Genomic DNA, 14,070 nt, shown 5'->3' on the forward strand with positions numbered 1-14,070 from the left:
GCCGTGGCAGGGTTTCTCCACTTACCTTGCATGTCTTCACAACATCATGCATTCTTTGTCTGAAAATGCTACCGCTACTCTACATCATACCTCTCCTTACTCCACTTCCGTTAAACCCCTTACACAGGAATTTGACATTCAGCAAATAGGTTGGAAATAGGTGATAAAAACCTCAAATAAATGTCCCTCTGCACCACATACAGCTGTCTATACAGAATGAACTGCCTCTACACCACATACAATCAAGATTTACTTTGGAAAAACACACCAGATCCTCATAAGTGTTTACAATAAAGACAAATGCTTAAAAAAAAAAAAAAAAACATTTTATTGCAAGTTAGTACAAAAGTTTAAAACTGTCCAGCAGCATTCCTGTAGTGTCCCTTCTGTCCATTTAAAATGACACTGAAAGACAAAACATTAAAGCAATTAAAACCACACCTCATCTTTAAATAATCTGATATTTGGCCTGCACAAAGCAGAAAAAGAGAGCAATCATAAAAATGCAAAAATGTTTAAAAATAAATCCAGCATACCCATGTCATAATGGGTCCTGCAACCGCTGGTCATCTCAGTACAGGTGTAGAGGTTCAAGATAAGGTGCATGCGAGGTGCACTAGTGCAGACATCTTACATTCCTGAAAATGAGAGAGATATTAGAGCAAGTACATACATTTTTAGTGCTACTGAGTGACTTTATTCTAGATTTTCATGCACTACCAACATTAGTGTAACCAGATCTAGTCATTAATGTTGAGGATATCCGGCCACTTATGTTGTCACAAATGCAGTTGAGTAGCAGTCAAGGTTTGCATCATTCAGGTAATTGGGCAACCAAAAACACTGGTAGTTAACTAAATCTATAGCCCTCTTATTCTAAGATTAAATACCTTTGCTGGAATAAAATGCCTATGGAGCCCATGTTAGTGAATTTACCCTGAGACTTAACATGGACTGCTAACATTTTCAAAAAGGTGAGTGTTACAAATACAAGAGTTGATCAAAAATCTCTTCTTACCTACCAGCATGGTATATAAAAATACCCCTTCCTTTCTCGAGCTGCCTCTCGCTAGTCTTACAAGAGCAACCATCTGTACTCAAAGACTGCTGCTGTCCCCTGCTTCACTGGCTCCTCGCGGGGATCTTGCTACTTCTCTCCCTTAGCTGGTTCCTCCCAATGACTAGCCTCTCAGCTGGCTCCTCCAATTGATAGGCTAGTCTCAAGTTCTGTGTGTAAGCTAGACTCCAATTGATTGTGAAGCTATGAGCCAACAGAAAAGCCATTAAGCAAACTTTTATTTTGTCCAGTGGCAACAATGCTAAACTTTAGGGGAGAAACCGGCCCGGCGGCCCAGAAGCACAAAGGCCTTTGACCTCTGTATGCAAGCAGGGTATTTTCACCATAGGCATTGAGGTAAACTATCTAAACAAAAATGCACTTTTCTAAACAATGACATGCTTTGATACTGAATATGGAACATAACGCAAGTACTCTGAGGATTTTCCAATTACACTTCATACCATCTACTCATCTGTTGAGGACTACTCATCTCATGTAACACAATCAACAGGAACCCATCAATCAAAATACACAATGTAAAAAAACAAAACTGAAAAGCGGTTTATTTAATCTTGATTTGGTGGCGGTTACATCTTTAAAACACCCTATAGGTGCGGGGAAAATCAAAATACCTACATAAAACCTTAGTGGAATGCTTTACACTTCAAAGACAAAAACAGCAAAACTACAAAATAATATAATCCTGCTGGGAAGCATTTGACAAGAACGGTTTGAAAAGGACCCACCCATTCCCTTCCCTCCCTCTCCACATGATTTTTCCTTTTCTACTGTACATTTCTCTTCATGTGGCAGATGTAAACCTGCCACAACTGTGCTTGGCTGAGCAGATCTAGGGGGTAAACCTGCTGCTTCCTTTCCCTGTCACCTCTCTGGCTCTCCTCTCCTAAGTACTGTAGCCTGTTGGACAATACGGAACAACATTGTTAAACTTTTGCACCTTCCTTCTTTCGTCATTATCAGCTACATTTGAGTGGGGTCAAGAGGAGAAAAGCCAGGAGCAAGCCTTCAATTCAAGCCCGTTGCACTGCATAGCAAAGACAAGGAGGGCAGATTGTGTGTGTGGAGTTGGGGGGGATGTTTCGAACTCAGTCCAATCCATATATGCCAAGGGGCTCAATAGATGGTAGATTCTGTGAAAGTAAAGGTTTGCTGCTGGATCCCCCATACAGAACTCAGACAATCAATTTCAGCACATGTATCACGGTATATGATTGCCCTCGAGCCTAGGCCTACTGGCCATATGTAAAGGGAGTGCTTTGTTTTCTAAAAACAACTATGCTGCATCATGGACTAGGCTGTGCCAAGGAAGCCACATAGTGGAAATGGCAATCTCAATTCCTCCCATGTACGGACTCCAAAACTACATTTAACAGTCCAATCTAGAGGTGCAGTGCAATTTTTTCAGTACAGTGCTTACCTCAGAACCTAGAACCTTCGACCTCCGGAGCCCCCTCCATATCCACCACCGGAGCCTCCTCCGTAACCACCTGCAGAATGGGCCAGGCCTTACGTAAGTGCTCAACTCAAGGGACTAGCTACTAGGGAAACGCCTATATTTTCCTCCCTTACAAATCCAGGGACTTAGGCTCAGTTCTTACTTACTTCAAGGGGAAGTGTAACAACATGGGACTTACCACCACCACCAACACCACCACCACCACCACCATATGGGCCGCTGCTCCGGCCCCCTCCACTGCCGCCGCTATAGCCGCCACCTCCTTTCATTGGGCCGTAGCTGGAGGACGACTGGCTGTTGTAATTTCCAAAGTCATTGTAGTCTCCACCACCACCTCCACTTCCACTGCTGCTCCCACCACCACTACTAGCTCCGTAGTTACCTGCAAGAGGACACAGATAGAGGAGTTTTAAATTCCAAGCTATCCATCACACACAGCTATCCTGATACAAAACTAAGTGATGTATATGTGCAGCGCACCATTGCTTGGTTGACCTACCACCTCTGTAGCTTCCACCACCACCACCTCCATTGTTGTAGTTGTCGTATCCTCCTCCTCCTCCTCCATAGCTGCCACCCTGGTTACCATAACCGCCACCGCCTCCCCCGCCATAGCCCCGGTTGCCACCACCATACCCGCCAGGACCTCCACCATAGCCGCCACCTAAGGAAATATGTCAAACAAGTTAACTTCTTTGGGATAGGGGGCAGTATTTTCACGGCCGGATAAAAAACGTACCCGATTTAATCTGGTTACTATTCCTGCCCAGAAACTAGAATATGCATATAATTAGTAGATTTGGATAGAAAACACTCTAAAGTTTCTAAAACTGTTTGAATGGTGTCTGAGTATAACAGAACTCATATGGCAGACCAAAACCTGAGAAGATTCCATACAGGAAGTGCCCTGTCTGACAATTTGTTGTCCTTCTGTTGCATCTCTATCGACATTACAGCATCTGTGCTGTAACGTGACACTTTCTAAGGCTTCCATTGGCTCTCTAAAGCCGCCAGAAAGTGGAATGGGGTGTCTGCTGTCTCTGGGCAAAGTACAACAGCTCTGTTTGTAAGTGGTCAGCCTGGGGACAGTGAGACTGAGATGCACGGTCACAAGACTTCTTTTTTTCTTTCAGCCTTTGAATGAATACAACGTTGCCCGGTTGGAATATTATCGCTATTTTACGTGAAAAATAGCATAAAAATTGATTTTAAACAGCGTTTGACATGCTTCTAAGTACGGTAATGGAATATTTAGATTTTTTTTGTCACGAATTGCGCTCGCGCGTTACCCTTCGGATAGTGACCTGAACGCACGAACAAAACGGAGGTATTTGGATATAACTATGGATTATTTGGAACCAAAACAACATTTGTTGTTGAAGTAGAAGTCCTGGGAGTGCATTCTGACGAAGAACAGCAAAGGTAATCCAATTTTTCTAATAGTAATTCTGAGTTTAGTGAGCCCCAAACTTGGTGGGTGTCAAATTAGCTAGCCTGTGATGGCCGAGCTATGTACTCAGAATATTGCAAAATGTGCTTTCGCCGAAAAGCTATTTTAAAATCGGACATAGCGATTGCATAAAGGAGTTCTGTATCTATAATTCTTAAAATAATTATGTATTTTGTCAACGTTTATCATGAGTAATTTAGTAAATTCACCGGACGTTTTCGGTGGGTATGCTAGTTCTGAACATCACATGCTAATGTAAAAAGCTGGTTTTTGATATAAATATGAACTTGATTGAACAAAACATGCATGTATTGTATAACATAATGTCCTAGGAGCGTCATCTGATGAAGATCATCAAAGGATAGTGCTGCATTTAGCTGTGGTTTGGGTTTATGTGACATATATGCTTGCTTGGAAAATGGCTGTGTGATTATTTGTGTCTATGTACTCTCCTAACATAATCTAATGTTTTGCTTTCGCTGTAAAGCCTTTTTGAAATCGGACAATGTGGTTAGATTAACGAGAGTCTTATCTTTAAAATGGTGTAAAATAGTCGATTGTTTGAGAAAATTGAATTGTGGTATTTTAGTTGGTTTTGTATTTCGCGCCGTGCGATGCCATTGGCTGTTGGCTAGGGGTTCCGCTAACGGAACGTCTGTCCTCAACAGGTTAAGCTTTTGGACAAACTGGTAACTCCTCCCGAAAACATGGCCCACATTTTATTTTACAATATCTAGAAAAAACACAGGAGAAGAACTCACCATTGCCTCCATAGTTATTGTATCCATCGTTATCACCATATCCTCCACCTCCTCTCCCTCCACCAAAACCACCTAGAAAAAAAATTATCGTTACAGATGTAAGAATAACTTGAAGCCTGCATTGCACCTGGGAAACCAACTAATAAATTAAATTCCCTACAGAACAAGGTTGAATATGGTTTAAAAGGAAATAAAAACCCCTGCGTGCTCATACCTCCATATCCGCCACCTCTACCAAAGTTTCCACCTCTTGGCCCTGAAATTCAGACATCAAACAGGTCAGTCACTTTCTCAACATCACATCTAAAGCTTCAGTTGTTGTTGGGAATCAACTGCTACAATACATACCGGACCGGTTCATGTCTTCCTTTGACAAAGCCTTTCTCACTTCACAGTTGTGACCATTCACTGTATGATACTTCTGGACTGTAAGCGGAGAAAAGAGATTGTTAAAAACAGAACAGTAAATTACTTGGGAAAAAAAACAACAAAAAAACATCTAAATACACAATAGCAGCTTTTCTGTATCAATGGTGTTGACTTGAGAACTTACTGACAATCCTATCGACTGCATCATGATCATCAAATGTAACAAAGGCAAACCCCCTCTTCTTCCCGCTGGTCCTATCAGTCATGATGTCGATGACTTCGATCTTGCCAAATTGATCAAAGTAGTCCCTAAGGTGATGCTCCTCTGTGTCCTCCTTGATGCCACCCACAAAGATCTTCTTCACAGTGGTGTGAGCACCTGGCCTTGAGGAATCCTGTCCAACACATGCCATTCAAAATATTAAAATCACTTCAAAAGACAAACAGAAGATACTCAAAAGGAAATTAAAAACAATTCCACTTCAAATTCAGAAACTCCAGCACCACCCCAACATATGTGAAACTGGGAGATTTCTATGTTTTGTAGTTACATCAGACATCGCTCACCTCTCTGGACACCGCTCTCTTGGGCTCCACTTGGCGGCCATCAACCTTATGAGGACGAGCCTCCATTGATGCATCAACTTCATCCACAGAGCTGTAAGTGACAAAGCCAAAGCCCCTCGATCTCTTTGTGACTGGATCTTTCATTACCTGAGGAATTCGGAATTGAACCGTTAATTTGCTGATATAATTACAAAAGACCATAATATGTAAAGTACCAGTCAAAAGTTTATTTGGACTATTTTCTACATTGTAGAATAGTGAATACATCACCACTATGAAATAACACACATGGAATCATTTAGTAACCAAAAAGTGTTAAATCAAAATACATTTTAGATTCTTCAAAGTAGCCACCCTTTGCCTTGATGACAGCTTTGCACACTCTTGGCATTCTCTCAACCAGCTTCACCTGGAATGCTTTTCCAACAGTCTTGAAGGAGTTCTGACATACGCTGTGCACTTGTTGGCTGCTTTTCCTTCACTCTGCAGTTCAACTCAAATTTGGACTCAGACAGATTTCCACCGGTCTAATGTCCATTGCTCATGTTTCTTGGCCCAAGCAAGTATCTTCTTCTTCTTGGTGTCCTTTAGTAATGGTTTCTTTGCAGCAATTTGACCATGAAGGCCTGATTCACGCCGTCTCCTCTGAACAGTTGATGTTGAGATGTGTCTGCTACTTGAACTCTGTGAAGCATTTATTTGGGCTGCAATCTGAGGCTGGCAAATCTAATGAACCTATCCTCTGCAGCAGAGGATAGGTAACTCTGGGTTTTCCTTTCCTGTGGTGGTCCTCATGAGAACCAGTGTCATCATAGCGCTTGCTGGTTTTTGCAATTGCGTGTGAAGAAACTGTCAAAGTTCTTGAAATTTTCCAGATTCACTTCCTTCATGTCTTAAAGTAATGATGGGCTGTCGTTTATCTTTTCTTATTTGAGTTGTTCTTGCCATAATATGGACTTGGTATTTTACCAAATAGGGCCATCTTCTGTATGCCACCTTGTCACAAATGATTGGCTCAAACGCATTGAGGAAAGAAATTCCACAAATTAACTTAAAGGCACACCTGTTAATTGAAATGCATTCCAGGTGACTACCTCAGTTAAACACCCGTCTGAATGTCAACAGTGAAGAGGCGACTCCAGGATGCTGGCCTAAGCAGAGTTGCAAAGAAAAAGCCATCTCTCAGACTGGCCAATAAAAATAAAATTTTAAGATGGGCAAAAGAACACAAACACTGGACAGAGGAACTCTGCATCCCGGAGTTGCCTCTTCACTGTTGAAGTTTAGACTGGTGTTTTGCGGGTACTATTTAATGAAGCTGCCAGTTGAGGACTTGTGAGGTGTCTGTTTCTCAAACTAGACACTAATGCACTTGTCCGCTTGCTCAGTTGTGCACTGGGGCCTCCCACTCCTCTTTCTAGTCTGGTATGAGCCAGTTTGCGCTGTTCTGTGAAGGGAGTATTACATAGCGTTGTACGAGATCTTCAGTTTCTTGGCAATTTCTCGCATGGAATAGCCTTCATTGCTCAGAACAAGAATAGACTGACGAGTTTCAGAAGAAGGTTCTTTGTTTCTGGCCATTTGAGTCTGTAATCGAACCCACAAATGCTGATGCTCCAGATACTCAACTAGTCTGAGGCCAGTTTTATTGCTTCTTTAAATAAGAACAGTTCTCAGCTGTGCTAACATAATTGCAAAAGGGTTCTCTAATGATCAATTAGCCGTTTAAAATGATAAACTTGGATTGGCTAACACAACGTGCCATTGGAACACAGGAGTGATGGTTGCTGATAATGGGCCCCTGTACGCCTATGTAGATATTCCATTAAAGAAAAAGAATTAAAGAAAAAAAATCCAGCTACAATAGTCATTTACAACATTAACAAAGTCTACACTGTATTGCTGATCAAATGGATGTTATTTTTTTTTAAATTGACAATTTTTTGGGGGGGCTTTTCTTTAAAAAACAAGGACATTTCTAAGTGACCCTAAACTTTTGAACAGTAGAGAGAGAGAGTGTGTGTGTGTATGCACGCATGTATATATTTTACACACAAATATCAACGCAACATGTAAAGTGTTGATTTCCTGTGTCACGAGCTAAAATAAAAGATCCCAGAAATGTCCCATAAGCACAAAAGCCTTCTCAAATTTGGTGCACAAATTTGTTTACATCCCTGTTAGTGAGCATTTCTCCTTTGCCAAGATAATCCATCCATCTGACAGGTGTGGCATATCAAGAAGCTGACTAAACAGCATGATCATTACATGTAAACTTTGGGTTGGGGACAATTGGCCACTAAAATGTGCAGTTGTCACAACACAATGCCACAGATGTCTCAAGTTGAGGGAGCGTGCAATTGGCATGCTGACTGCAGGAATGTCCACCAGAACTGTTGCCATATAATTGAATGTTAATTTCTCTAACATAAGCCACTTCCAACGTCATTTTAGACAATCTGAAAGTACGTCCAAACAGCATAACAACCACAGACCACGTGTATGGCGTTGTGTGGGCGAGCGGTTTTCCGATGTCAACATTGTGAACAGAGTGCCCCATGATGACAGTGGGGTTATGGTATGGGCGGGCATAAGCTACAGACAAGCACCATTGTATTATATCAATGGCAATTTGAAAGCACAAAAACACTGTGACATGATCCTGAGGCCCATTTTTTAAAGGTATCTTTAACCAAAAGATGTACATTTTTTTATTTAACTAGGCAAGTCAGTAAAGAACAAATTCTTATTTACAATGAGTCTACCCGGCCAGACCCTAACGACGTTGGGCCAATTGTGCGCCGCTCTATGGGACTCCCAATCATGGCCGGTTGTGATACAGCCTGGAATTGTACCAGGGTGTGTAGTGCTATGAATGTATTTCCTCATTATGAACAGTAACTCATAAATAACTATGAAATTGTTGAGTTTATATTTTTGTTCAGTATTAAAAAATATATATACAATACTCACCACACAATCTGTGAGGGATCCCCATCGTTCAAAATGGGTCCGCAAACTCTCGTCGGTGGTCTCGAAGCTCAGCCCACCAATGAAGAGCTTGCGGAGCTGCTCCGGCTCACGGGGAGACTGAAATTAATACGAGGGAAACACACTGGATTAGAAGCAAATGGGCATCATTACTAGCCATGTCAGGTCTACTACTACGTTCGGAAATGGCCTACCGTTACTAACTAGTTACGCATGCGGCCTGCTGCTTTAACGTATCGGGAGCCTGGGTTGGTAGGCGTTCTATGAATAAGCCATTTCGCTAACGCTAGTTAGTAAACTATCAGTAATACCAATTAACAAGCAGTGTACATTTTGAAATTCATTTAACGCAAATACACTAGCGCTTTTTGCTTATTCAAAGTCCGCGACAAAAGCGTATCTCGCAGAGCTAACGTTAGCTATCTAGCGTCACCGCGCACCCTCTACTAGCTAACTGGCTAGGTATAATGGCGGACTGTACACTTTACTTTTTGCAGGCGCCATAAAAATGCAGTTGCAATTGTTAACAAATGGGCGAATGTTTACAAAAATGCATCTTCATAATAAGTTGTGAAAATACTGATGACTCGCTAAATAGCAAATGCTGACAAAGACCTTTACAGCTGCAGATCAAACGGCCTTCTGTCAGATCAAATGGCCTGCTGTCATGTTTAACGTTAGGGAAGTAAGAATGCGTCGCCTACAAATAGCATAACTGTTACGGACTCAAACGCTACAACCTATCAGCACGTTAATGAATAGTAATCAAAACAAACGTACCTCCTTCGACATTCTTTTTTAAATTTGTATCGTTCGACCGTAGCGTAAATAGAAACGAGCTAATTCATGCGAGAGCTATTGCCAAGCTAGCGTAAACTGAGCTAGCCTAGAGACTCAACAGCACTACTGTGATCAGAATGAACAACATAGTGATCCGCCCCTCCAACACTGTGATCTTCTTGTTCTTTGGGATTGTGTTGGCGGATCGCATCCTATTTAAAGTGTATACACCGCCACCTACTGTACTGGAGTGTGCGGCCATTCACGGACTACCTACATTAAATTCTTTGTGATACGGTACTATAAAATGTGGGTAAAGGAAAAATTACCCTGACAACTATTAGACCTCTCGAAATTTTTTTTTATAAATGAATGTATACAAAAAAACACCACCCCATTCCACTATTTACCCTATCTAATCCAACTCCAGACCAACGGGACAGTACACTACCACTCAACACTTCCTGTAACTGTTCTGCAGTAAAACCTTGCAGTCCCAAGTATTTCTCTGCAACCTCAAATTTTCTGTGACTTTCGATCTATTTCTGCAGTACAATTGACAACCATAGCTATGAATGCCAAGAAACCTACCTTACTGTAGCACATATTCTTCCCATCACTCTCCATTAGTCTCTGCCTACTCACATGAATCCTCTCAGGGTCCCTCACCCTGTACCATCTTCCTCTACCACTCTCTTCACTGCTTCAGCATACAACACCTTCTGTACTACTCTCACCCGACCAACCTCAACCTGCCTTTCTCTCACTGGACATCTCCGATTTCCAGCCCCATGGGCACCCCTACAACTAAGACACACAATTTTCTCCACCAAAATTACACATTCCTTTGTCTCATGCCATCCTGCACACTTCTCACATCTAGAACTCTCCCTCCTACATACTGATGCAACATGCCCATGAACTTGACACCTAAAACACTGAAGTATGTTAGGAACAAACGCTCTCACCTGATAACTTACACTTCCTACCTTAACCTTATCTGGCAAAGACACTACATCAAAACTCAACAGGACACACAACGTCTTCTCCGTTTTCCTCACGCTCTCCACTGGATCTGCGTCGCACCAAACGGCAAGCTACGCAGACACCTGGAATCGTCACTTTCAACTGATCTTCCTCAACATTTAATGCCACCCCCGTTATCACTCCTTTCAATGGTGCCCTGCTACGGAGAGCAAAGCAAGTCACATTTCTTGTCCCTAATCAAGTGATCCGGAGTGCCAGCTTCCTCTGGGCTGAAGAAACACAATAAATCATCACTAGTCCACTCCTAGTTACTTTCACCAACTCAACCCCAACCTCTTCTCCACCCAACCTATCACCATATATGGATCAGCGGTCCTCACTGCAGGAACTTCATCCACCCTCTCGTCAGGTTCCATCTCAGAGCCTCTGGAACGTGTCCCTCTTTTTGCACTTGACGCCAACCTTCCTCGCCACACTGCCTCCCTCTACACTCAACTTCTTCTCAACAGTCATCACTGCACCTGCCACCACATCTAATTCATCCTCACTCTCGTCACTCTCAATTTCCTCAAGTTCTTCTAAAAGTTCTGTGAAATCCCTCATTCCATATTCCCACATAACCATTTCCAATGTTCTCCTTTTTTTCTTGTCCATCATCTTCTCTTTCCCCAGATCTTTCAGAAGGCCTTTGTAATCCCCCACTTCATGTTTATTCATAATATTCTCCACTTTCTTCCTTATGTCCTTTTCCGCCATCTTCTCCAATCGCTAATTTCCCCCGCGGCCCCAACACAGTGATAGGTCAGTGTTCCCACTTCATTCAGTTTACTGCAAATTGGTTGGACTAATATATTATACAGAGAATCAGGACACAGCTGAATAATCAGGAGCATTGTATTGAAATCAAAGATAATCACAAAAGGATAACTAATTGGTCAAAGTCAGAACAGCTGCTATTAGGTATTTTGTTTCCGAAGCATATGGTCTATTGGTTACAATGCACAAACAATTACAATATTTACAATATAATTAACAGTACTAGTAGCATGCCAGGTTGATCAACACTCAGCTTGAACTGGTAAGAGATGTTTATGTAGGGTCCTTGGAGAGTTGAAGGTGCTGTGTTTTGATCTGATGGTCAGGTTGATTCCGGGGTTCTAAGCTATTTGCTTCAACTCTGCTGGTTTTGAAGTTGAATGGGTCTAGAGAGGTCCTTTCCCCAGAAGCGATGATGAGCCTCTGATAGTGCTTCCACAAAATTCTGCAATACAGTCTCCAAATAGTGGCCTGGATCCAAACTGAACTGTTCCGTTTCGCTTCACAAATTCAGTATGGCCATCTCTTCATTGAAAAGGTTTGTGCCTGTATCTACTGTGTGTGGGGCATTACTCAAAACCTGTCAGCTTCTGGATCAACTTCAACTGATCAAAAGACAATCTAATCCAAACTGCTGAATTTGGCCATGTGGGTTTTCGTTCTAAACCTGCACATCATTTCTGAGAGGACGCTGATTGGACTGGTTATTTTTTAGACAGTCCAAGTACCCGTCTATTAGAGGAATGCCAGATTGAATGAGTAAAGTGAAACAATAGTGATATGTTGCACTGTTAATTTTAGATTTCAATCATAACCTCCGGGTCCACACTGAATTACGCTACGTTTCACTATTGTCTCACTCAACTAATTCAGAATAGTGAAGAGAAACAACAGTGAAATGTAACATGATTCAGTTTGGATCTTGAGGCTACCATCATTGCTGGTCTTGGTTGGACCAAGTCTCTTTTGAAAAATAGATTTTATTTCAATGAGACTAACCTGGATAAATAAAGATTAAACAAATAAATTAAAACAATTGCTCTACATTGCCCTCACCAGGACTTTTTCAATAAACCTCACCTTCTCCCTCTCCTTCTTCATAGACTTCACCCTCTCCCTCTCCTTCTTCATAGACCTCACTTTCTCCCTCTACTTCTTCATAGACTTCACCCTCTCCCTCTCCTTCTTCATAGACCTCACTTTCTCCCTCTCCTTCTTCATAGACCTCACTTTCTCCCTCTACTTCTTCATAGACTTCACCCTCTCCCTCTACTTCTTCATAGACTTCACCCTCTCCCTCTCCTTCTTCATAGACTTCACCCTCTCCTTCTTCATAGACCTCACCTTCTCCCTCTCCTTCTTCATAGACTTCACCCTCTCCCTCTCCTTCTTCATAGACCTCACTTTCTCCCTCTACTTCTTCATAGACTTCACCCTCTCCCTCTCCTTCTTCATAGACCTCACCCTCTCCTTCCTCATCACCCTCTCCAGCACTTTCTTTATGGTCTTCACTGATACCTTTATAAAGGCCTCCTGGATTAGGAAGAGATGTGTTGTTACTTGAGGTAGTGAAATACTGCATTGCATGAGTGTACAGAATCACTGTTTCATGAATCACTGTTCCATTAATTCTTATTCGTATTGTGTCCTGCTATTAGCACAAGATGTCAGCACCACTGTAGTATCAATGCTTTGAAGCATATCATTTTCTATACATTGACTAACCCAGCCATAGTTATTTTATTGGAAGAAGAAGGATCCTCACCAATCATGTCCTCAGGCTGTTGTCCAGGTGTATCAATGGAAGCCCGTTCCCGCCACCCAAAAAATGTAATCTGACTGCGAGTTATGAGAAAGTAAGTCATAATAATACGCTATAACTATTCTTGATATGTTTGTCAAAAGAGAGATCAGGGTCCAGAGTAACACAGAGGTCCTTCACAGTTTTATTTGAGACAACTGTACAAAATCAATATTAATTGTCAGATCAAACAGCAGATCTCTTTGTTTCTTGGGACCTAGAATTAGCATCTCTGTTTTGTCTGAGTTTAAAAGTAAAACATTTGCTGCCATCCACTTCTTTATGTCTGAAACACAGTGTAGGCGGTTTTGGGGCTTCACCATCTTTCATCGAAATGTACAGCTGTGTGTCGTCCGCATAGCAGTGAAATTTGACATTGTGTTTCTGAATGACATCACCAAGAGGTAGAACATATAGTGAAAACAATAGTGGTCCTAAAACGGAACCTTGAGGAACACCGAAACTTACCATTGATTTGTCAGAGGACAAACCATCCACAGAGATGAACTGATATCTTTCCGACAGATAAGCTCTAAACCAGGCAAAAACTTGTCCGTGCAGACCAAATAGAGTTTCCAATCTCTCCAAAATAATGAGGTGATCGATGGTGTCAAAAGCAGCAGTAAGGTCTAGGAGCACGAGGACAGATGCAGAGCCTTAGTCTGAACCAATTAAAAGGACATTTACTACCTTCATGAGTGCAGTCTCAGTACTATGATAGGGTCTAATACCAGACTGAAGTGTTTTTTATACATTACTTGCCTTTAGGAAGGCTGCGCAACAGCTTTTTCAAAATATTTTGAGAGGAATGGGAGATTAGATGTAGGCCGATAGTTTTATAAAACATTTCTGGGTCAAGGTTTGGCTTTTTCAGGACAGGCTTTATTACTGCCACTTTTAGTGAGCTTGGTACACATCCGGTGGACAGGGAGCCTTTTATTATGTTCAACATAGGAGGGCCAAGCACCCGGAAGTAGCTCTTTCAGTAGTTTAGTTGGAATAGGGTCCAGT

At 41.9% G+C, this 14,070-nt stretch overlaps 1 protein-coding gene across 3 annotated transcripts; it reads right to left on the reverse strand.

Moving 5' to 3' along the window:
• Nucleotides 1-307: 307 nt before the first annotated feature.
• Nucleotides 308-9,650, reverse strand: LOC106565459 (heterogeneous nuclear ribonucleoprotein A1). 3 transcript variants are annotated; one of them, XR_001319669.2, is made up of 12 exons: nucleotides 9,456-9,650; nucleotides 8,658-8,774; nucleotides 5,685-5,831; nucleotides 5,302-5,512; nucleotides 5,097-5,174; nucleotides 4,963-5,004; nucleotides 4,749-4,820; nucleotides 3,037-3,201; nucleotides 2,716-2,919; nucleotides 2,499-2,568; nucleotides 537-638; nucleotides 308-405 (listed from the first exon to the last, which is right to left on the reverse strand). XR_001319669.2 is itself a non-coding variant. In XM_014132663.2 (11 exons), exons 1-10 carry the CDS (start codon nucleotides 9,465-9,467, stop codon nucleotides 2,507-2,509), a joined length of 1,110 nt encoding a protein of 369 aa, XP_013988138.1. In that variant the 5' UTR covers nucleotides 9,468-9,650; the 3' UTR covers nucleotides 1,275-1,978; nucleotides 2,499-2,506. The 3 variants fall into 3 exon arrangements, 1 of the variants encoding a protein (XP_013988138.1); XR_001319670.2 differs by lacking the exon at nucleotides 2,499-2,568; XM_014132663.2 differs by lacking the exons at nucleotides 308-405; nucleotides 537-638 and adding an exon at nucleotides 1,275-1,978.
• Between the last annotated feature and the right edge of the window lie 4,420 nt (nucleotides 9,651-14,070).

This window comes from Salmo salar, chromosome ssa12, assembly GCF_905237065.1.
Source record: "Salmo salar chromosome ssa12, Ssal_v3.1, whole genome shotgun sequence".
NCBI classification, from domain to species: domain Eukaryota; kingdom Metazoa; phylum Chordata; class Actinopteri; order Salmoniformes; family Salmonidae; genus Salmo; species Salmo salar.

Excerpts from the sequence above, each read along its gene's own strand:
- LOC106565459 (XM_014132663.2), bottom strand. Across the intron at positions 5,513-5,684 it reads AGAGAGCGGTGTCCAGAGAG|GATTCCTCAAGGCCAGGTGC; the intron begins GTGAGCGATGTC and ends TGTGTTGGACAG. Across the intron at positions 4,821-4,962 it reads TAGAGGTGGCGGATATGGAG|GTGGTTTTGGTGGAGGGAGA; the intron begins GTATGAGCACGC and ends TTTTTTTTCTAG.